Source organism: Podarcis cretensis (genome assembly GCF_951804945.1).
Source record: "Podarcis cretensis genome assembly, chromosome: 9".
NCBI lineage: Eukaryota > Metazoa > Chordata > Lepidosauria > Squamata > Lacertidae > Podarcis > Podarcis cretensis.
In genome coordinates this window covers 10499113-10523150 of record NC_137178.1, presented here as the reverse complement: position 1 = coordinate 10523150, position 24038 = coordinate 10499113, and the positions used below count along the sequence as shown (strand labels likewise).

Sequence of the window (24038 nt, the reverse complement as noted above, 5' to 3'; positions counted from 1 at the left end):
CTTCTGCTGAACTTAAGCCAGGGGTCAGCAAACTTTTCCATCAGGGGGCCGGTCCACTGTCCCTCAGACCTTGTGGGGGGCTGGACTATATTTTGAAAAATATAAATACCCTGCAAGCCACAGTTGCCTCCGGACCTGGAGGAGAAACACACTCTGCACACGCTCAGGAGCACGTCTTGGTGGCACCCACTCACCAGCGTTGTTGACGAGTAGCAGCCATAGTTTGCTGACCCGACTCAAGCTGTTCTGGTTCATTGTGAATCATTTTACCTTTCACCATCCTTTCAACACCTTTATCTGTTGTTGTAATTGCATATATTCTATGGTTGCGGCAAACCAACCTCTGACCTTCTGGTGAAGGGAAAGAAATCTTACACAGTAAATAAAACTGAAATTAATAATAATAATAATAATAATAATAATAATAATAATAATAATAATATAATCCTTCAGTGTAGTAGGCCCTGCCTGCTCTCTTGGAGGGGGACCCACCTGGTTCATTCTTCCTGCGTTGTTTTATAATAATAATAATAATAATAATAATAATAATAATAATAATAATTATTATTATTATTATTTATTTGTAGCCCACCCATCTGACTGGGCTTCCCCAGCCACTCTGGACGGCTTCCAACAAAATATTAAAAATACCGTAATATATCAGACATTAAAAGCTTTGCTAAACAGGGCTGCCCTCAAATGACTTCTAAAAGTCAGGTAGTTGTTTTTCTCTTTGACATCTGGTGGGAGGGCATTCCACAGGGCAGGTGCCACTACCGAGAAGGCCCTCTGCCTGGTTCCCTGTAACTTGGCCTCTCGCAGGGAGGGAACTGCCAGAAGGCCCTCAGCGCTGGACCTCAGTGTCCGGGCAGAACGATGGAGGTGGAGACGCTCCTTCAGGTCTACTGGACCGAGGCTGTTTAGGGCTTTAAAGGTCAACACCAACACTCTGAATTGTGCTCGGAAATGTACCGGGAGCCAATGTAGGTCTTTCAAGACCGGTGGTCTCGACAGCTGCTCCCAGTCACCAGTCTAGCTGCCGCATTCTGGATTAGTTGTAGTTTCTGGGTCACCTTCAAAGGTAGCCCCACATAGAGTGCATTGCAGTAGTCCAAGCGAGAGATAACCAGCGCATGCACCACTCTGGTGAGACAGTCCGCGGGCAGGTAGGGTCTCAGCCTGCGTACCAGATGGAGCTGGTAGACAGCTGCCCTGGACACAGAACTGACCTGTGTCTCCATGGACAGCTGTGAGTCCAAAATGACGCCCAGGCTGCGCACCTGGTCCTTCAGGGCCACAGTTGTTCCCTTCTGCACCTTCTAACAGATCTAAGGTCTGAAATGTGCATACAATGGCTTCAATTTACAAGAAAGGAAATTCCAATGAAACATCAGGAGTAACTTTCTGGCAGATAGGTAGCCGTGTTGGTCTGCCATAGTCAAAACAAAAAAATTCCTTCCAGTAGCACCTTAAAGACCAACTAAGTCAGTTCTTGGTATGAGCTTTCGTGTGCATGCACACTTCTTCAGATACCCATCTGAAGTATCCCATCTGGTATCTGAAGAATATACCCATCTGGTATCTGAAGAAGTGTGCATGCACACGAAAGCTCATACCAAGAACTGACTTAGTTGGTCTTTAAGGTGCTACTGGAAGGAACTTTCTGGCAGCAAGAGTTGTTCCAATTGTGGAACGGTCTTCCTTGGGAGGTGGTGGACTCCACTTCCTTGGTGGCTTCTAAGAAGGTTGGGTGGCCATCTGTCACGGATGCTTTAGCTGAGATTCCTGCACTGCAGGGGGCTGGACTAGATGACCCTTGGGTCCCTGCCAACTTTACAGTTCTCTGATTCTGTATGCAAGCCAGAGTAACCTGGAAGAGTTCGCCCAGCAACCTAATGTTCCCATATCAAGCCCAACCACCCAATAGTGTTTAGGTGACTAAGGGGACTCTCCCCTGACCACAGAAGCCAACTTGCTTTTCAAGAGCTGCTGCAACACAAGTGTAAAAGGGGCCTTTTGTCAAGAAGAATCATAGAATCATAGAGTTGGAAGAGACCACAAGGGCCATCGAGTCCAACCCCCTGCCAAGCAGGAAACACCATCAGAGCACTCCTGACATATGGTTGTCAAGCCTCTGCTTAAAGACCTCCAAAGGAGGAGACTCCACCACACTCCTTGGCAGCAAATTCCACTGTCAAACAGCTCTTACTGTCAGGAAGTTCTTCCTAATGTTTAGGTGGAATCTTCTTTCTTGTAGTTTGGAGCCATTGCTCCGTGTCCGCTTCTCTGGAGCAGCAGAAAACCTTTCTCCCTCCTCTATGTGACATCCTTTTATATATTTGAACATGGCTATCATATCACCCCTTAACCTCCTCTTCTCCAGGCTAAAGATGCCCAGCTCCCTTAGCCGTTCCTCATAAGGCATCGTTTCCAGGCCTTTGACCATTTTGGTTGCCCTCCTCTGGACACGTTCCAGTTTGTCAGTGTCCTTCTTGAACTGTGGTGCCCAGCACTGGACACAGTACTCCAGGTGAGGTCTGACCAGAGCAGAATACAGTGGCACTTTTACTTCCCTTGATCTAGATGCTATACTCCTATTGATGCAGCCCAGAATTGCATTGGCTTTTTTAGCTGCGGCATCACACTGTTGGCTCATGTCAAGTTTGAAGAAGAAGAGTTTGGATTTGATATCCTGCTTTATCACTACCCTAAGGAGTCTCAAAGCGGCTAACATTCTCCTTTCCCTTCCTCCTCCACCACAAACACTCTGTGAGGTGAGTGGGGCTGAGAGACTTCAGAAAGTGTGACTAGCCCAAGGTCACCCAGCAGCTGTATGTGGAGGAGCGGAGACGCGAACCCGGTTCACTAGATTACGAGACTACCGCTCTTAGTCACTACACCACACTGGCTCTCCAGAGTACCACCTTGAATTGTTGCTCCCAGAAATGAAGAAGAGGCTGTACTAGCTTTTCGTACCACTGGACTACGTACCTCTGGCTCAAATTCACAGGTATCTTTTTGCTGCAGTATGGGAAGTAGAAGATATAATGCAAGGGGGGAAATCAACCACCCACCACTGTTTTATAAATCAATTTATTTACAGTCCTATCATCAAAGATCAACAGAAGAACAATCGTTTTATTTCAAGAGCAATGATAAAAAAAAACCGATTAACTTTTCAGTCCTGTCTGAAGGCTGAAGATTTCAAACATTAAAATATTTAAACTTCATCTTCTGAGTACCAGAACCAGGGCATTATTATATGCAGTGCTAGCACCTAAAAGGCAGAGCATCTTCAACAGGCGCCCTTAGCCTACGAAGATTTTGTGTGTGCAAAATGAGAATTATATTGTGCAGTCTCCAACTTTCTCAAGTGCCGTGTGCAAAGTAGCAGGGTTTTGGGGGCGCAGCGGGCCTTTTGGCTACGTAAGGAGTCCAGAGAAAGCTCAAGCCCAGGCACCCCCAACCTTCAGCCCTCCAGATGTTTTGAGACTACAGTTCCCATCATCCCTGACCACTGGTCTTGTTAGCTAGGGATCATGGGAGTTGTAGGCCAAAACATCTGGAGGGCCGCAGGTTGGGGGTGCCCGCTCAAGCCCATCATTCTCTGGAATTGGCCACAGCTGCGCATACTCTTGACACAATTTGATGCGCTTCCATCCTGCTGTTCTTCTGTGGAAATCAAGGCATCATCAGTAGGGTCTGCCATTCCAGGCACCGACCAGACTCAGACATGCTTAATTTCCTCAAGGTTCCTGCATCATCTGCCTTCAAAGCATCATCTATTGGAAATCATAGATGAAGCAGATGATTATGCTTCACTCTTAGTTGCATTCCTGTATTGGTGGGAAGGATTAATTCAAGTTCTATGCAGTCAGTCACATTTAGTGAATTTCCACTGTGGTCTGTTGTTCTTTATAAAAGAACAGAATGGTAATTTCCCCCATTAATGTACTGAACTGCTTGTCCAGGGGAGCAGAAATCTCAGTGTGGGTTCTAGGGGAAGCCCATTTTTCCAACTCCCTCCAGGATCTGCATGGAGACAAAAAAAAAGGGGGGGGGGACTAAAATTAGTGTATGTTGACATGCACCTTTAACAAACTGCAATAATAATAATAATAATAATAATAATAATAATAATAATTTATTACTTATACCCTACCCATCTTGACTGGGTTGCATAAGCCATTGTAGGCAGCTTCGAACGTAATAAAAATACAGCAAAATGTCAAACAGTGAAAACTTCCCGATAGGGGGCAATTCTCAAAACCAGCACAATCAAGTATTCCAAAAGGACTGAAGTAAATTTATACGATATCTAAAAGATTATTGTAAGCAATTAACATCACTAGCAGGGTTATCTGAAGACTTGTAAGGAAAAGTTTTCTACCTTTCTATATTTATTTAAATTTTGACCCATTTTGTAATGAGTGTAATTAGAATTGGAAAACGTACAAAATGCAATGATTTAATACTTAATTTTGAAAGCCCTGAGGCGGGGGGGGGGGGGGAGTTGATAGGCTCTAAAGAGCCAGGGAGGTAAAGTGGATAATGATGGTGTGAATGTATATTATTAAATGGAAAGTAAATAAAAATTATATATAAATATTAAAAAGATAGAGGGCAATTCTGTAATGAGATGCACCTTGATGTGGCTGCAAGTACGGATGTCAGAGAATTCCGGGGAAAACAGAAACGGGAACAGAAATTGCTGATGTTCACTTACTTGTCCCACACACAGAAAATAAATCAATCCAGCAAATGAAATTAGTGTTCCCTGTTGCATTCAGACCACTAATGATATGCAATTGATCATGGACAACTTGCATTGGTTTTCCTTTGCATTTAAATTTATGGAGCGGGATAACATAATAGGGACGCGGGTGGCACTGTGGGTTAAACCACAGAGCCTAGGACTTGCCGATCAGAAGGTCGGCGGTTCGAATCCCCACGACGGGGGGGACTCCCGTTGCTCGGTCCCTGCTCCTGCCAACCTAGCAGTTCGAAAGCACATCAAAGTGCAAGTAGATAAATAGGTACCGCTCTGGCGGGAAGGTAAAAGGCGTTTCCGTGCGCTGCTCTGGTTTGCCAGAAGCGGCTTAGTCATGCTGGCCACATGACCTGGAAGCTGTACGCCGGCTCCATCGGCCAATAAAGCAAGATGAGCGCCGCAACCCCGAGTTGACCATGACTAGACCTAATGGTCAGGGGTCCCTTTACCTTTATAACATAATGCCAATGTGAGGTATGTAATTAATTACGCAGACTATGTAAAACTACACGACATATGTCATTTCACCACAAGTGGACAGCAAGACAAATATCATAGGTTTTGGCACAAGGCGATTTGCAGCAGAACGAAAACAGTACTGCACGTTCGGAATACACGTTCGGAATATACGTTTGGACAATGAATGATGCCTCCTTACATCCCTAATGACAAGCCAGAGCTACTGGGTATTTGGATAGCTATCCCAATGGCAATTTGCATAAAATATGGTAACTTACTCGTTTTCATTCCAAGTTTCTGATGCATGTCGTATACTTGCTAGGGGCTGCAGCACTCATTACAGTGGTATAAATTGTGAGCCTGGCAAAGGATATGAAAGGAACCGAGTCATGTTATACATAAGATTCTAACTCAAACATTAACTTGAATAAAACAAAGGTCAGATTTAGAGGGGCCGTTTCATTGCACTGGGTTCCAGATTTTTTAGAAGCATCTTTATCCCGCTTTTCAGTCCAAAACAGGCTCCTTTCCCCACAAAAAAAGACGTTAAAATGTCAGTGTTAAGACCAGCTTAAGACGCGACACACAAGGAAAAAGGATGGGGTTGGAGGAGAGGGAGAAGGAAATCCAGGCATTTAATTATGGAATTCTTGGAAATCTGCAAAGCTCAGCTGGTAGAGCATGAGACTCGTGGGTTCAAGCCCCAAATTGGGCAGAATATTTCTGCATTATAGAGATTGGACTAGATGACTCTCAAGAGCCCTTCAAATTCTATGATTCTATGAAATGCCAACTTACTTGTTTAAGACTGGCTGTACGGATAGCACCTGGAAAACAACAAAATGGAAGGGGTCCATTTACTAAAAAGCAGTTCTAAATGGCTGAAATGTCTAAGCGCCAGTACACAAAAATACAGCATAAAAAGGAAAAACAACAACACAGTATGATAAAAACACTACTATAGAAACAGACAGAAACCTAATTCTAGTAATAGGGTCCAATCTTCTGGGTCAGGGAAAGCCTTAATAAGACGTCTGAAGCAACTGATGGATGATGCTTCATGTATTATTATTGTTAAATTTATGTATTTACACCCTGCCTTCCTCCCTGACAAGACTCAGGGCAGAGGAAAGTCCATTCTGGAGTGCAGAAATTGAGGCTTTTTTGTACAGGTGCCCACAGAGGCCATCACTGGCACCCTCAGACTCTCCCCCACATTGAAATCAGGCTTGAAAGCAGCACAATATTGTAGCCAATACAATCTGTTGTAGTGTGTGCTTAGTTGCGTGTGCGTTACCCACAACAGGTTTGCTTGTTTGCAAATTTGGCAACCCTCGAGAAATCCCACCAGAAAACTATTCTAGCATAAATGCACCAGTAAAAGGCTTTATTGTTGTTGTTGTTTTTTTAATGGGCATGATGTAAATGTCAGCATCGCCCTTGAGCCAGTGTCACCAACTGGACTCATGCACTTCAACCCCGACTGGGCTAGGCGAGCTGGGTAGCACTTCCAGAGACCACCTTCTTCACAGGAACAGGTGAAAGTGCTGTGGACTCACAGCTTGGAGTTGTGAGCACCGGATTCACTTCCACAATACAGTCGTCGCACAGCAGAGTATAGCAGAGTCTAGCAGTGTATAAACGACTCGGAGAGCAGCTCTGTAGAGTATCTTCTTTTATTCTATAACTACAACTATAATACAAAACTATATACAGAGCTAAATAGGTCTAAGCATAAATGAATGCTGCACTGAGTGTCTGCAGCTGCTCTTAGCAGCAACCTTATCTCTACACACGATCTCTAACACTCAGTCTCTCTCTCTCTCTGACACACTGACTGACTGACTGACTTGGTGCTGGAGCTGAATAAGTAGAAAGCAGAACACTGCTCCTCCTCTCTGAGAATCAGCAGACTCGTCAGGAGATTCTTGGATATGGGAGGGGTGAAATCTCCTCAGTAAAATGGAAAACTTACTTTGTAGAGAGACTCTAGATTAATATTTTTCTGTCCGGTGGCATTCATTGCCTTCATAGCGTAGGTTCTGCAGAGTAAAAATTAAATGTTAGTGGATGAATCAAAACTGGGAAGAATCGCAGTGCGGAAGACTATTTCATACTGCAGGTCGGAGGTGTGTTGGGGTTTTGCCCCATATGGGATTCTGTTTGTGCATGTAAAAATTACCAAAAAGAACAGAAAGCTGAGCAACATGTAGTCTTTTTTTTCTGTGCTCAGTGGCAGTTGTTGTGTACCACATGCTCTTGACTCTTGCTTGTCATGGCTAAGAGGATGGATGGTGGCTAATGGATTGAGGTTGAATCCTGACAAGACAGAAGTACTGTTTTGAGGGGACAGGGGGCGGGTGGGTGTGGAGGACTCCCTGGTCCTGAATGGGGTAACTGTGCCCCTGAAGAACCAGGTGCACAGCCTGGGAGTCATTTTGGACTAACAGCTGTCCACGGAGGCGCAGGTCAAATCTGTGTCCAGGGCAGCTGTTTACCAGCTCAATCTGGTACGCAGGCTGAGACCCTACCTGCCTACGGACTGTCTCGCCAGAGTGGTGCATGCTCTGGTTATCTCCCGCTTGGACTACTGCAATGCGCTCTATGTGGGGCTACCTTTGAAGGTGACCCGGAAACTACAATTAATCCAGAATGCGGCAGCTAGACTGGTGAAGGCCACCAAGACCACATAACACGGGTCTTGAAAGACCTACATTGGCTCCCAGTATGTTTCTGAGCACAATTCAAAGTGTTGGTGTTGACCTTTAAAGCCTTAAACGGCCTCGGCCCAGTATACCTGAAGGAGCGTCTCCACTCCCATCATTCTGCCCAGACACTGAGGTCCAGCACCGAGGGCCTTCTGGCAGTTCCGTCACTGTGAGAAGCAAAGCTACAGGGAACCAGGAAGAGGGCCTTCTCGGTAGTGGCACCCACCCTGTGGAACGCCCTCCCATCAGATGTCAAAGAGATAAACAACTACCGGACATTTAGAAGACATCTGAAGGCAGCCCTATTCAGGGAAGTTTTTAATGTGTGACATTTTAATGTATTTTTAATCTTTGTTGGAAGCCACCCAGAGTGGCTGGGGAAGCCCAGCCAGATGGTTGGGGCACAAATAATAAATTATTAGTAGTAGTATTATAAAACAACCCAGGAAGAACCAACTAGGTGGGTCCCCCTCCAAGGGAGAAGGCAGGGCCTACTGCCCTGAAGGAGTTGACGCCGAATTTCAAGACATACACCCTCAACCTTGAGGTATTGGAGAATCAAAACTCTTGGTGGCAGGTGTCTCATTCATGGGCAAGGCAGCTGAGATAGTGGTGGCCAGCCACCTTCAATTGTGCCTGGATAAAACTGAATATGGGGAACTTTGGCCCTCCAGATGTTGCTGAACTTCAACTCCCATAATCCCTAGCTGTGCTTGCTGGGGCTGATGGGAGTTGTAGTTTATCAACATCTGGAGGGACAGAGGTTCTCCATCCCTGATCTCAACCCATTTTGGCCTGGCTCCAGGCCTGATTTCAGCACTGATTGGTGAAGGAGAGAGACAGAGGAGCTGCAACTGAAAGGAATTGCATATTGCCTCCAACAGTGCAGGTATAAGAAAGCATGTGTGTACTTTTGCTTTTCTTTTTTCTTTAGGAGAACATCATCTTCACACAGTCAAACAAACCTTCGATCATCAAAAGGAGGAGGGGTTGTCCAGTGATCATAGTTTGTCTCCACCCGGTACCACCTACATAAAACGCATGGTTGAAACGTTTATCATTCCATTATTTTTGCACAGAATATACAAATAAAGTACTTATTTTTTAAACAGGGTTAATTAGTTTCTTCAGAAAGATTTTCAGATCTGTAACATTCCTTGGTTCAAGCTACTGAAATTAATTGACAAGATTAAGTCAGGCCCATTAATTTCAGCGGGTCTTCTCTGAGTAAAACATCCTTGAATACCACCCTTTTGAGGTTATACACTAACCTCAAAGTTTGCTGTGTTTTATTATGACTATTTTATGTATTTATTTTTGTTGCTATTTTTCAAATTCTGTTTGTTACTGCACTTCGGATGATACTCAAATAAATTGAACGACTTCCGGGTTAGCGCGATCGGCTCATGGCGGATTCCCTCTGAGCTCCGGAGGGAATCGGCTCTGCTGAAGACGGACTTGGTGACTCGGCGGGCACCTTTAAGCGCCTTCCCCGACCCACAAAGAGCCTTTTTAAAGGCTACGGAGAGGGTACGGGGAGCCGCGTGGTGCTGTGAGTAGACCGCTACTTCAGTGGAGCGAAGCCGCGAGCCATGGCCGGAGAGCGCTGACTTTTTTCCCAAAATTCGGACTGGAAAACAAACAACCTGTGAGTAGAATGGAATCTGGACTTTAAAATTTATATCTTTGAATTCGGTATAACCGGGGGATGTGCTAAAGGGAAGTCCGCACCCCCCCTACCTACAAACGATCTAAAGCAAGGATCGGAGAATTAAGGTGGAGAGTATTGTTTTTGGTGTCAGATAAAAGATATTTCCATGAATTTGACAGAAGAAGTCTTTGTGCTGGAGAGAAAGTGAGGAATTTTGGAAGTTTTTGTGTAACCCCCCCCCCCAAACCCGGGAGCGTCCTGTGCGTGAGCCGGAGGAAAAAGAATAAGGAGTTTGACAGCTGTCAAAGGAGCTGTCAAACGGGCGGTGAAAGTTAAGAACTTTGTTACTTAATAACTCTCTGAACTAAAAGTGTTGTATTTGAATTGAGGTGGTTGGAAACAACGTAGCTATAAACAACAAAGTAACGGACTGTTGGAAAAGGACTATTAAGCAATTGGAATCCCCCTAGGGGGAACTAGTGACATTACAATGGCTGCAGAGGGAAAATTACTGGCAGAGTTAGAAAAAATGTTTTTTCTTGTGGGAATCCTGCAAGAGCAGAGTACGGCTATGAACAAAGAACTTATGACCTTGAATCCTAAAACAAACAACTCTGCTGAATGTGTAAAGGAAGGGACTGATAAGAAATCTGCAGCTGAACCAGAAGAGACATTTTTGGAACTGGTGGAAAGGAAAGAAGGAGTGGAAAAAGTACAGGAAAATACCAATCAGGAGTCTATATTGTCAGGAAATAAAGAAGAAGATCTTTGGATTACAAATCTGCGAAAGATGAGAAAGATGAAGGAGGAAGTCCCTGGAATACCTGGAATGCTGGAATTTAAAAGCATAAAGAAATATGATTGGGATTTCCTCTTTGAGTATGGGAGATCAGCTGACCTTTTGCAGCAACTGCTTTTAAGTATCTTGGATGGAAGAAAATTTGATGTGACTGTGACAGAACTCCTTCGAGACCTGAGGTCCAACAAGAAGGATTACCAACAAAATCGGTAGAGAGAGACGGACAGAGATTTGAAGGCCTCGGATGTGAGGAATCCGGGCTAGGAACTGTGGACATTTGCTTGGGAAGGGATGGAAACCGGGGTAGGGAGGGAGGGGAGAACAGAATCTCAAAATTTTTATGATTTTTGTATTTGGCTATTAGGACATATAATTAATTAATATATAAAGGGAGAAATTCGTGGAAGGGAATTTAGGTCGACCTTAGAAAAAGGATTTAATGTTTATAAGAGAATTGGATAAGTTAAATGTGGATAAGTAAAAAGAGCTAAGTTTAAAAATAATAATAATATGTTAAAGATGAGAGACAAGAACTTGTTGAATTAATTATTGGAATTGGGATGTATGAAGAGGGGGTGGGGGGAAGTCAGGGAAAGGGGGTAAAGAAAGTAAGAGTATGAAATTATACATGTTTTGTTTTTGTTTTTGTTTTTGTTTTGTGTGTGTGTATAAAATGTGAAAACCTAATAAAAATTTTATATATATATATAAAAAAATTCTCAAATAAATTTTCCTCAGGGCGGACTCATTGATCCTAATGAACAAGGCCTGTTGATTACTAAAGCCTTTTTATTCTGTACGCCTCAAAATTTGCCCCTGGCACAGAAAGGGGAGGATACAAATACCAATATAACCTAAATAATTAAGTGTTAAAATTGCCCTCAACAAATGGGCAACTATAGAAAAGGACTGGCTTAAATTGGATCGCCACTTACAAAAGTATTGTAAACAGGTTAATACACTGGCAGGATTTTAAGAACACTTGTAATTTTAGAAATAGTGTGGGAAATTTGAGGTAGAAAAAATAATTTGAAGTAGAAATTATATGCAGCTGAAAAAGAAATTTAAGGAACGGGGGGGGGGAGGGAAATCACAGGATTTGAGGAATCCCAATTTATGGATTTTATACTGCTTTTATGTATATTTTTCTTTGTTTGTGGTTGTTGTTGAAAATTTAATAAAAATATTACATATAAATTTTTTTTGGCTTTCCACACACATCAGGTCTGCTCATCCCTTTAGGAGTTGGACACAATAGGAACTTGCCCCAATTGTTTACAGATGTGCTGTGCTGTCTCTGTTATGTACTGAAGTTCTCACCCTGGGCCAGCAGGGGGATACTGTAGATAGTTATGCAAATGAAGGATCGAAAGTGACGTTCAGTGATTGGATAGTTTGTATGCAAATGAAGGATTGAAAGTGACGTTCAGTGATTGGATAGTTTTAGAAAGTCGCTACAGTAACGTTGTACTGGAGTTCTATATAAGTAGGCTGACTGAGCTCTTCAGTTCAGTTCTCTTCTGGCCTCTGAATAAACAAGAGCTGTTTGAAGAATCGCTGTGTCGTCTGATATGTTCACCCACAACTTAACAGTCTCGCCTCCCTATAACTTATAGACAGCAATCCATTAGCTTGAATTATAGCCAGGCTGCAATGGACCACAGACTGAGAAGTTCAGAGAGGCTGCTGCTCACCTACATATCACTTTGGATAGGAAAAACTAGACCCACCCTGATTTTATGCACAAATGGCTGCTCGTATCATGTCAAGCTAGCCCAGGTATGGGAGACCTTGTTCAGCCCAAGGCCACAGTCTCTCCCGGGCAACCTTTGGAGGGCCGCATGGTGCTGTTGGGTGGGGCTAGGGGCAAATATGGGGGAGCAATGAATGCACATTTTGCTTCTGTGCAGAATCCTATTTTCTTTTTTTTAATATATCTTTATTAATTTAAAATAAATACATTTATGAAAAACAGACATACAAGTAAACAAACATACAGTCAAACAAATAACAGAAAAATCAAACAAACCACCACACTATAAGATATAAGAAGATTAATATAATTATCATAATATATACTCCTGGCATGGAACACAATTATAAAATTTATAGAAAAGAAATTTAAAGCTGACTTCCAATTAATCTCACTGTACTTTGTCTATCCATTACTTTATACCACACAGTTACATATTTCTTATATCATTTCTTTTTACCTCCCTACAAACTTATATTTATACAATACAGGTATAAGTCTAACTCTGCCAAGATGTTTCCTTTTATTCCATCGTTTTCTAAATATTCTTTAAAGATTCTCCAATCCTTCTAGGCTTTTTGTTTTGGTTGGCTTCTTACTATTCCTGTCGCTTTCACTAGTTTCCTAGTTTCTATCCCCCGTCCCAGGCACAAATATCCCTTCCGGCTACTCCAAACAGCTGCGTCCTCTTGCCCTGCTCAAAAACTACCAATGGACACTGATACTCCTTCCACCTACAAATTCACAGCTTGTTTTTTTCCTCCCCCACCTGCAAAACCCAGGGTTGCAAAATTTCACGCTTACCCTCCGGTCAGAGGATCCAAGGGCCAAATATCTACTGGACCGCTTCTCCTTCTCGTAATGACTGCCCCCTCCCTGGGACTGGTGCCCCCAATGATGTAGTAGACGTCAGCTATAATTGGTGTCTTGGACAGCATGAGAGCAGCAGCTTCAAAGTCTTCAGCGTCACTCAAAACCTACAGCAAAGCAGAAACAGAGTGGGCATTTTGACTGAGAGGTCCACACCATGAGGGGGCTCCTGTGCCTTTAAGGGTTGCATAGAAGACACAACTTTTCCCATCACAGGGCTGTAGAGTTGGGAGAAGTCACAGAAGCCCCTCTTTGGGTCTGGAACTGGCAAACCTGCAAACATTTATCACACTGTGCATTACCCCCAAGGCTCCAGAAGTAACCGAGTTGCCGCTTATCTGTGTCCTGAAAACCTGAATTCCCATTTTAAGGAAGCAAGTTTCTAGCTCTCCTATTTGCAGAGCTAACCTGAAAAGCACCAGGCGCAGAGCTGTCACGCAAAAGCGAAAATGACAAATAACCCTTGCTCACCTCAGGCCTCAAAACCATGTTTTTTAATTGGAACACCTACCAATTTGCAAGAAATTAATTCAACAGAACATACAATGTTTGTAGTCATCTGTGCTGGGGAAAACGGAATTCTGAACCCCGTGACATCTGAAACAATTTTATTATTGCTAGTTTGAGTTATCATCACAAAAACCTGAGTATTGTCAAAGTTTGAATATTCTCTCCCTTTTACACCCTCTGCTTTAACTCATCCTACATCAAGCCCACAAGATCCACATGCTGAGATGTGCCAGATTAGCCTATGGCTGACAAAATGTGCAATGATGCTCTAGGGCAGCGGTGGCCAAACTTGGCTCTCCAGCTGTTTTTTTGACTACAACTCCCATCATCCCTTGCTAACAGGATCAGTGGTCAGGGATGATGGGAATTGTAGTCTCAAAACAGCTGGAGGGCCAAGTTTGGCCACCACTGCTCTAGGGCAAGGTAGCCAATGTGGGGCTGCCCTCCGGGTGTTGTCACTTTCCAATTCCCATCAGCTGCAAGTCATGATGGGAGCTGTAGTCCAATAAATATCTTAAAGACTGCCTCCTTCCCTATAAAGCGGGCATTTCAGAAGCTCAGGGTGGTAGTGGACCGAGAGAGGGCATTCTCTGCAAAAGCCCCTAAGGCAGTATTTCTCAAATACAGGTCTCCAGCTGTTATAGGACTACAACTCCCATCATCCCTAACTACTGGTCCTGCTAGCTAGGGATGATGGGAGTTGTAGTCCAACAGCCGGTGGAGACCAAAATTTAAGCAACACTGCCTTAAGGGGAATCTGGCACCTTAGTATATAATTTGTTATACGCTAAAGACTCATGCCTGTGTATTTGACACTTGAGATGTTTTTTAAGGACCCACACTATTCTTGTGATGGTAATCTGTTTTAAACGCTTTTTAACGTTGTATTTCAAATTGCTGTGACGTGCCCTGGGATCTTAGAGTGAAGTGTAGGTAATGAATCAAAATAAAAGAACAGTAATAATAAATTTAGAGAGCACCATCTTGGCTGCTATCATTCCACAAAAGAATCTGCAACAAGGCAATGCAGATATCTGTCATTTTGAGCCACAGAAAAGTCAATTTGTCACACGAAGGACAGAAAATTTCTTAACAAATAAGAGTGATAAACTAAATGCATAACATTTCTGTACATGTACCACCTCTAGAACTGCTTTCCATAACAATTTACCAGTGCAATTTTGTAAGAAAAGCATGGACTAATTCAAAATTTCTGATTTTCAGAAAGTGAGCGCTGAGTCTACAAAGGACAAAACTGTGGCTACTTACAGTCCTGACCAGCCAGCTGACTGGAGAATTTCGATTTATGAAAGCAGCAATGGCATTTTCCCACCACTTGCCAGAATCTATAAAAATGGAAAGGGGGCGGGGGGACACTCCATAAGAATCAACATTCACAAACAAGAGTGGTTTCCTCTTGCTGTTTTAGTGTTTAATTGCTCCCACCCCAAAAGGGTGAAGGAAAGCAATTTTTAAAATGCAGATTTGTGATTTCAGTTATGTTTTTCTCTTTTGAATGAATGCATTCTGGATCGTATCTTTTTATCCACTGTGCTCCAGAACGGAGCAGGGGTTAGCAAAATAGATCCGAAACGCAAAAAGCCAACAAAATTACAATAAGACACATGATACGAACTGAACAAGACATTTACAAAAATATGTGCAGTTGCCATTCATTCTGACTGTAGATTATACCCTGCCCTGTTGAGAAAGAATGAGCTTTCCTTACCTCTCTCGTCTCCAGAAACTGTAAACTTGTGTGGACTTTGTCCTGTCCATAAACCTACGTAACCGAGAAACGTCGTACCTCTGAACTTTACCTGAAAATCCGAAGACGGAGAAGAGCCTGCAGTTAACTGCTTTTAATGCATAGGTAAAGGTAAAGGGACCCCTGACCATTAGGTCCAGTCGTGACCGAATCTGGGGTTGCGGCGCTCATCTCGCTTTATTGGCCGAGGGAGCCGGCGTACAGCTTCCGGGTCATGTGGCCAGCATGACTAAGCCGCTTCTGGCGAACCAGAGCAGCGCACAGAAACGCCGTTTACCTTCCCGCCGGAGCGGTACCTATTTATCTACTTGCACTTTGATGTGCTTTCGAACTGCTAGGTTGGCAGGAGCAGGGACTGAGCAACGGGAGCTCACTCCGTCATGGGGATTTGAACCGCCAACCTTCTGATCAGCAAGTCCTAGGCTCTGTGCTTTAACACATAGCATACTGCAAAACATGGTAAAGTCAGAGATGTTGTCAATTTAAAACATAGGGTCCCACATTTAAATAAAGGCCTAATTCATAAATGTTGATATTTTCACCCCTCCCATTGCAAGAATCTCCTGATCTGATATTTTGAGAAAGGAGGGGGCGGAAACTGCTCTTCTACTCTACTCCTGCCTGACTGCCTGACTCTGTGTGTGGAGAGAGTCTTATCTATGCAGTGACTAGATGGCTGAGTGGGAGCTGTAACACTCATGCAAGACAGTAGTTCTTTAGTTTGTAGTAGCTGTTAGAAATAAAAGGAGTTATGCTTCACAGCTAGCTTTTGCGTTATTTATACTCTGCATGAGTCTGGTGCCCACAATGCACAGCTGTGAGTCCAGCGCACCGGGACCTGTTTTCCAGGATTGGAAGGTCTCTGAAAGTGTTCCAGTCACCTAGCCTAGTTGGGGCAGAACCAGTTATTGAGCCCAGTCGCTGCACATCGGTTGAAAGGCGTACTGACAATAAAATGCTTGAATAGGATTAAGGGAGAAGCTTAAAATTCAAGGCCTCTGATTTAGTAACACAAAGAGAATGAGGAAATGTTCAACAAATGTTTTCTCTCTAGGCTTCAAGCTAACACTCCAGCCTTTGGCCACAGCAACTGGGGCTTATGTGAATTGCAGACTAATGACAAATCAGTTGTGTACACAACACATGTTTAAAGCACAAACACACACAAATCCTGGGAACTGTAGTCCCCCCCACAGCTATAGTTTTCGGCACCCTTTACAAACTACAGTTCCCAGAATTCTTTGGAAGTAGTCATGTGATTTAATTGGGCTGGGTGTACACAGCACTAGAGGATCCCCATCTCTGTTACAGGCAGTCAGGTGCCTAAATCCTGCCCCCGCCCCTGTAAAATATGATGGATGCCGTTTCAGAATCCTGGATAGGACAGACTCTGAAATGCAAAATGCACACTCGTCCTGCGTTTTCTATCCTTCTCTCGGTCATTCTTTTTTTTTTTGTGCTTGTCTGTTTTTTTTTTTAATTTTTTATTAAATTTTGACATAAATATATTTCACAAACATACAAAAGACAAAATGAAAAAGAAAAAACAGAAAAAGAGAAAAAACAAACAAAAAAAACATGAAATACATACAACTTTGATGACATTGATCGACTTCCCTTTATCTCGGAAATTATTATCTTGTTTATCTATCTGCTGTGTCTATTCCTTAATAAAACTTTTTACGTAGTAAGCGTTATCTCATGCCTACTGTGATTTCTATAAGTACATATGTGTTTCTGATCAACATTTTAATTTTCCCCTTGTCTCTATTTCCATATATATCCTAAATTTATCCCATTCATTGTTAAATTTTGCACTTCTTTGATTTCTTATTTTCTGTGTCAATTTAGCCAGCTCCAAATAATCGGATAATTTAAGTTGCCACTCCTTTAGTGTTGGGATTTTTGGTGTTTTCCAGTACTGTGCTATGAGGGTTCTGGCGGCCACCGTTGCATATTGAAAAAAGGTTCTATCTTCTTCTTTGATATCCTTACCAATTATCCCCAGCAGGAAGGCTTCGGGTTTTTTAACAAACGTGTATTTAAGAATTTTTTTTAATTCATTATAGATGGATTCCCAAATTTTTTTGAGAATCTCGCACGTCCACCACATATGAATGAATTCGCCCTCCTTGCTCTTACATTTCCAACACAGTCATTCTTAATCACCACCAAAAGCTTTTTGTACCTGCCCATTCTTTATGAACTCGACATCAATGGTTGTCTTGCGTAAAATATCTCCAAAAGCATAATCCATATTCCGGCCATGGTATATGTTCCCATTGTTATCCTGAGCGATGATACTGGTGCAGAATCTGTGGGACAATAAAAGATCGTGGGGTGAAAAGGGACACTCCACATCTGGGATAGCTCAGTTGGTAGAGCATGAGAACGTCAATCTAAGGTCGTGGGTTCGAGCCCCACGTTGGGGAAAAGATTCCTGCATTGCAAGGGGCAAGACTAGATGACTCTGGAAGTCCCTTCCAAGTTCCTACAATTCTATAATTCTATGGTTCTATATCCACACAAAAATTATGTGTATCCCCTGATATTTCATCTAGAAAATAAGCAACACTGATCAAATGGACATCCTTCCCTTTTGGGGGGCACAGATTGCTGTGATAGCAACAGCTCTTGTGAGCGCTTGAACCCCCCCCCCCTCACAAGGTCTTCCCCATTCACTTAAATGGGCGGAGTAGTTTAAGGCACACCTAAATGTGTAACACTCCCCCTCCGGTGGAATGAATGGCGAAGTCTGTTTTACACAAGAACTGCGTACACCTATATCGGAGCTGTTATGATAACATATAAAAATGCTAATTACTTAAGATGCAATGTTGTGCAGTCACCTGGAAGTAAGCTCCCTTGAACACAGTGGGGCTTACTTCTGAGTAGCCAAGCCCAACATCGCCCCTAGTATAGCTGGGTCAATTTGCCTCGGCAAATTGCGGCTGCCAAGACCACATAACACTGGTCTTGAAAGACCTACATTGGCTCCCAGTACGTTTCCGAGCACAATTCAAAGTGTTGGTGCTGATTTTTAAAGCCCTAAATGGCCTCGGTCCAGTATATCTGAAGGAGCGTCTCCTCCTCCATCGTTCTGCCCGGACACTGAGGTCCAGCTCCGAGGGCCTTCTGGCGGTTCCCTCACTGCGAGAGGCCAAGTTACAGGGAACCAGGCAGAGGGCCTTCTCGGTAGTGGCGCTCGCCCTGTGGAACGCCCTCCCACCAGATGTCAAGGAGAAAAACAACTACCAGACTTTTAGAAGACATCTGAAGGCAGCTCTGTTTAGGGAAACTTTTAAAGTTTGATGCATTATGGTATTTTAATATTTTGTTGGAAGCTGCCCAGAGTGGCTGGGGTATAAATAATAAATTATTTATATTGTTATTATTTTTACTCTGCTCTTTTAACCGGAAAAGCTCTCAGAGCAGCTTGCAGAGAACAGTAAAAAAGAAAAAGTGAGACCTTGCCTGCAGACTTGCTTCATAAAATACATAACACATAAGGAAAAAGGACTGAGGAGGGAGGAGGTTGGCTTCCCTGGAGCACGATGTGTCCCCCACCAAAGGTACTACTTATTCTAATGCAAGGGAAAGGGGGGCGGGAGGAGGGAGGAAAAGCAAACCTGGGTACCAGTTATAGTTCTTAAAACAAGCAGCTGGGGTAGAATAGATCAAGCAGCCTGAGGGCATGGGCTGCCAAAAGTTGAAGATCAAAGGGAGATGCTTTCATCCCTGCTCAGCGCCTGAGGGCCCCAGTCCTGCCACTCACCACCTGGCCCAGGGCCTGATGGGCTCTATAAAGGATTGCTGCCGTCGCCGCTAGGCAGAGAGGGCTCCATTTTGTTTTGTTTTTGGTTTAAATTGCTGTTATTTTCTACCTATGTCATTTTAAACTGTGATATTAATGCTGTATGCTTAGTTTTAGATTTTGATTTATGTGGAAACTGTTTCCCATTTGGTTGTGTATTTTTTTGATGTGGGGACGCAGGTGGCGCTGTGGGTTAAAGCCTCAGCGCCTAGGACTTGCCGATCGAAAGGTCGGCGGTTCGAATCCCTGCGGCGGGGAGAGCCAGTGTGGTGTAGTGGTTAAGAGCGGTAGTCTCGTAATCTGGGGAACCGGGTTCGCGTCTCCGCTCCTCCACATGCAGCTGCTGGGTGACCTTGGGCCAATCACACTTCTTTGAAGTCTCTCAGCCCCACTCACCTCACAGAGTGTTTGTTGTGGGGGAGGAAGGGAAAGGAGAATGTTAGCCGCTTTGAGACTCCTGAAGGGGAGTGAAAGGCGGGATATCAAATCCAAACTCTTCTTCTTCTTCTTCTTCTTCTGCTCGGTCCCAGCGCCTGCCAACCTAGCAGTTTGAAAGCACCTCCGGGTGCAAGTAGATAAATAGGGACCGCTTACCAGCGGGAAGGTAAACGGCGTTTCCGTGTGCGGCTCTGGCTCGCCAGAGCAGCGATGTCACACTGGCCACGTGACCCGGAAGTGTCTCCGGACAGCGCTGGCCCCTGGCCTCTTGAGTGAGATGGGCGCACAACCCCAGAGTCTGTCAAGACTGGCCCGTATGGGCAGGGGTACCTTTACCTTTACCTTTATGTATTGTTTATGACTTTTGTAATTATGTAAATCTTGTTATGCTGTCAGCCGCCTTGAGCTTTGTTTTTTAACTGTGGGGAGGCAGCATACAAAAAAAATGATGATGATGATGCATTTAAAGCACACAGCCTCCAGCAAAGCATCTCAGGAACTGCAATTTGTTAAAGGCGCTGGGAAAAGCAGCCCTGTAATGGGCAAACTACAGTTCCCAGGATTCTTGGAGAGGGGTGTTCTTTAAATGTGCGTTGTGGAGACAGTGTTTTTAAAGATACTGTACAAAAAATTCCTTGCAGCAATGAGCTCTTCCTTACCAACGTCAAGGACACTTACGCAGTAGATTCGTAGGCCAAATTGATGAGCAAGCCATCCCCAACGTTCAGCCCCAGGGCTTGGCAAAGTCCCTGGATCTCGCCTGCAAACGGCTGAGGGGCAAAGGATTCTAATTCTTCCGCCAGAGGCCGGATAATCGCATGAACCCACTTGGGAACCACTTCGCTGAAAAACAAAGAAAACACAGCAATAAACCGGGGTCACTGGCTTCGGAGGGGCTGCAGCAGAGCGACAGGAGAACCACCTCTGAACACAGAACGATGGCAGTCAGGATTTGAGACGATTGTGAGCAAGAAGACCTGCTTTGCTTTTGAATGGAACCACCAAGACCCAAACCCACGGGAACCCAAGGAAAAAATAGCAGCTCAGATTGAGAAGCAAGGAGCCTCTGAGAGAGCAAGTGAGGTCAGAGTGCTGCACTAGGACCTGGGAACGAGGGTTCAAATTGCCACCTGGTTAGAAAAATGAAGGCTGCTTCCTCCTCCTTTTTTAGTTTTCAAACTATTTATTAAATGTCAAGTTGCATATACAGAGCTTTTATACACAGATTCTATTGGCAGAAACTCTGGCTTTATATAATGTGCTGCACCTTTAACTCAATTAAGGAGAAAAGGGCGGGGAACAGGAGGCACACCCCTGCAAAAAAAGGCAGGTGTTAAAAGCTGCCTCTTCTTGTGTAATGAAAGCGTGAACCTCAAATTAAGATTTTATCAATGTTTCATTGTTTTTTTAATGACTGCGTTTCCCATGCTTTTAGCTTGTTTTTATCTGCAGGAGGAGCAGAAATAAGTTTATAATAAGAGGAATAATTTACAGCCAAACAAAAAAAGGAAACAGCTACTCAAACAGACTTGTTTTTATCAGCAGGAGTAGAAGAAATAAGTTTATGATAAGAGGAATAATTTGCAGCCAAACAAAATAGGAAACAGCTACTCAAACAGGCTTGCAGAAAGCACTTGCAGAAAGTTGTTAGGAGATGATGAAAAAGGTATCCATATCCGTTTAAAAATAAAATAAAAATAACAGGAATTATAATTTCGAAGCGCTGATGTGGCCACCACCAATCCCTTTTCTCCCACTCCAAGGGGGAAAAAAAATCCACAGCGGTATCTCCAGTGCGGACTCACTCGATGAGCTGGTAGAAAGCAGCTCGCAGGAACTCCGGGTCGAAGTGGCGCAGGACCGGCTTCCATCGCTCCTCGGGCGCGCTATCCAAGCTGACATTGCACAGCAAGGGCGCAGCAGCAACAGCAGCAGCAGCAGCAGCAGCCCCGGAGATGTGGGGGTCAGCAGCGCCCCTGCACAGCAGCCTCAGCAACAGCAGGAGGCAGAAGGAGCTCCAGGCAAGCCCGGGCGGCAGTGGCAGCCGCCGCTCCATGGCTGCGACCCAAAAGCAAACAGGAGCTCAAGCTCGGAGCCCGGATATGGAGAGGAAACGCGGCGCGGAGGGAGGGAGGGAATGCAAACGAAGGGCGGAGCGCCGCTGTGCGCGCATCAGGGCTTATTGCAGGGCCAAAAATAGAAACGCCCCCCTTCCTTTCTTTTCTTTTTTTTTAAAAAAATAGTATTTATTCAAATTTTAAACATTACAAAGAGAAAAAGTAAAAAACAAAAGAAGAAAAATAAAAAAGACAGAAAAAATACAAGCAATTTAAAAAAAAAGAGCAGATCAAACCTTTACATAACTTTCTTTCCTTTGCTTATTTCCTTGACCTCCTCACACCTCCCTTTTTTGTATTCTAGTTCAATTAGATGTTTCAGCAAATCCTTTCCTGCTTTGTTTTTATCCTAATAGTTTATCTTAATATACTGTAATTCTCGTCTTTCACCAATTAAACAATCAGTTTTAACCTAAACAAAAGAAAAAAAATTCCTTCCAGTAGCACCTTAAAGACCAACTAAGTTAGTTCTAGGTATGAGCTTTCGTGTGCATGTTTTGACTATGGCAGACCAACACGGCTACCTACCTGTAACCAGTTTTAACCTAATCCTTTATATAATTTCTGCTAAAACCACATTACTTCATTCCAACAACCTTCTAACATTCCTTAATTTTGCAATGTTTCTGTAGATAAACTTTATTTTTTTTCCCAATCTTCTTCCACCAGCTCTTCACCTTGGTCTTGGATTCTGCCAGTGATTTCCGCCAGTTCCATATAGTCCATCACTTTCATCTGCCATTCTTCCCGGGTGGGTAAATCTTGTGTCTTCCAATACTTCGCGATGAGTATTCTTGCTGCTGCTGTAGCATACATAAAAAAAGTTCTGTCCTTCTTTGGCACCAATTGGCCGACCATGCCCAGGAGAAAGGCCTCTGGTTTCTTCTGGAAGGTATATTTAAGTACCTTTTTCATTTCATTATAGATCATCTCCCAGAAAGTCTTAATCCTTGACGCCCCCCCCTTTCCTTTCACCTCCCCCTGCGATTGGTCATGTTGTTTGAATGCCTGATTATCGTCTTCCAAAGCAACTCTTCTATTCCGAAGTTAAAAAAGGAAAGCGTAATGCTGGTGGCCAACAAAAGAGGTTCAAAGGCTCTCTCAAGGCAGATATTTAAAAATGAAGTGTAAATACTGACAATTGGGAGTGCTCCCATTGGAGAACAGCCTTTGCTAAAGGTGTCATGGGCTTTGAAGTTGCTTGAACTCAGAACACAAGGGAGAAACGTGCTAAGAGGAAGGCATGTCTGGCAAACCCTCACTGTGATCAACTCAACTCCTGCCCAGAAACCTATGTTCCCACTGTGGTAGGATGTGTGGATCCAGAATTGGCCTCCACAGTCACTTACGGACTCACTGTTAAGACTGTGTTTATGAAAGACAATCTTCCTCGGGTACGAGTGATTGCCAAAGAAGATGGGTGGAAAGGTGGAAAGGTGGCCTTGCCTGATGGAGTCTCTCCCCTCACAGTTCTTCATCCAGGCAAAGCTCCCTCATGAGGACTCCTAGGGTCGGAGGGTGGGGCAAGGCAGGTGGAAAGAGGCTTCACCCCCAAAGGTGTAGTCTGTTGTCTCTCGAGACAGACGGACGCCCACAACATTCTTATGTGATGTGTATTAGTGGGACAATACTGTAGGGATCAAGTGCAGCTTCTCAGCCTCCCCCTAGGCAACACTGCTTACCACCGAGACCTCTTGCCTAACCGAAATGTGTCTTTGAGCTATGATATCGTCTATTGCATTGCCAGGACGGATGGGGAGAGCTGGGTGTAGAAACCTTGGACTTTTGTGTGGTTGGTCATCCTACCAAGAGAATTGTGGCACCTCTTGCTCCACCTCCCTCTATCCCTGGGCCCACCCATTAGCATAATGCGGTCCCCAGATTGCAGTTTTCCATAAGGCAGTGTGGCCCTCGGCCTGAAAATGGGTTATCCATCCCTGCTGACTACCCTAGGAAGGGCAGTAGTGTCATAACACACACACAAAAACATCAAACGTTGTCCAATGAGACTCAGCCTTAATTTTACAATACAGTGGTACCTTGGTTCTCAAATGCCTTGGTACTGAAACAACTTGCAACCCAAACACTGCAAACCCGGAAGTAAGTGTTCTGGTTTGTGAACTTTTTTTGGTAGCCAAACATGCTCCTCTTTGAGTATTATGCTTCCGCTTTGAGTGTTACACTGACAATTTGAGTGTTATGCTTCCATTTTGAGTGCCACGCTTTGGTTTTGAGTGTTATGCTGAGGTCTGTTTTTGCTATTATTGCTATTATTTTGTGTTTTTGTGGCTTTTTTGTTTTGTTTTTGTGACTGTGTGCAACCCAGTTCAGCTACTGAATGATATTGTGACTGCAGTACATTGTTTATTGCTTTCACTTA

At 43.9% G+C, this 24038-nt stretch overlaps 1 protein-coding gene across 1 annotated transcript; it reads right to left on the bottom strand.

The window, feature by feature from the left end:
- Positions 1-3077: 3077 nt before the first annotated feature.
- On the bottom strand, positions 3078-21633 carry NAAA (N-acylethanolamine acid amidase). Its single transcript, XM_079991046.1, has 11 exons — positions 21347-21633; positions 20220-20384; positions 17478-17604; positions 15251-15341; positions 14791-14867; positions 12946-13118; positions 8904-8966; positions 7206-7272; positions 6029-6057; positions 5509-5590; positions 3078-4032 (listed from the first exon to the last, which is right to left on the bottom strand). Exons 1-10 carry the CDS (start codon positions 21595-21597, stop codon positions 5515-5517), a joined length of 1119 nt encoding a protein of 372 aa, XP_079847172.1. The 5' UTR covers positions 21598-21633; the 3' UTR covers positions 3078-4032; positions 5509-5514.
- Positions 21634-24038: the final 2405 nt, after the last annotated feature.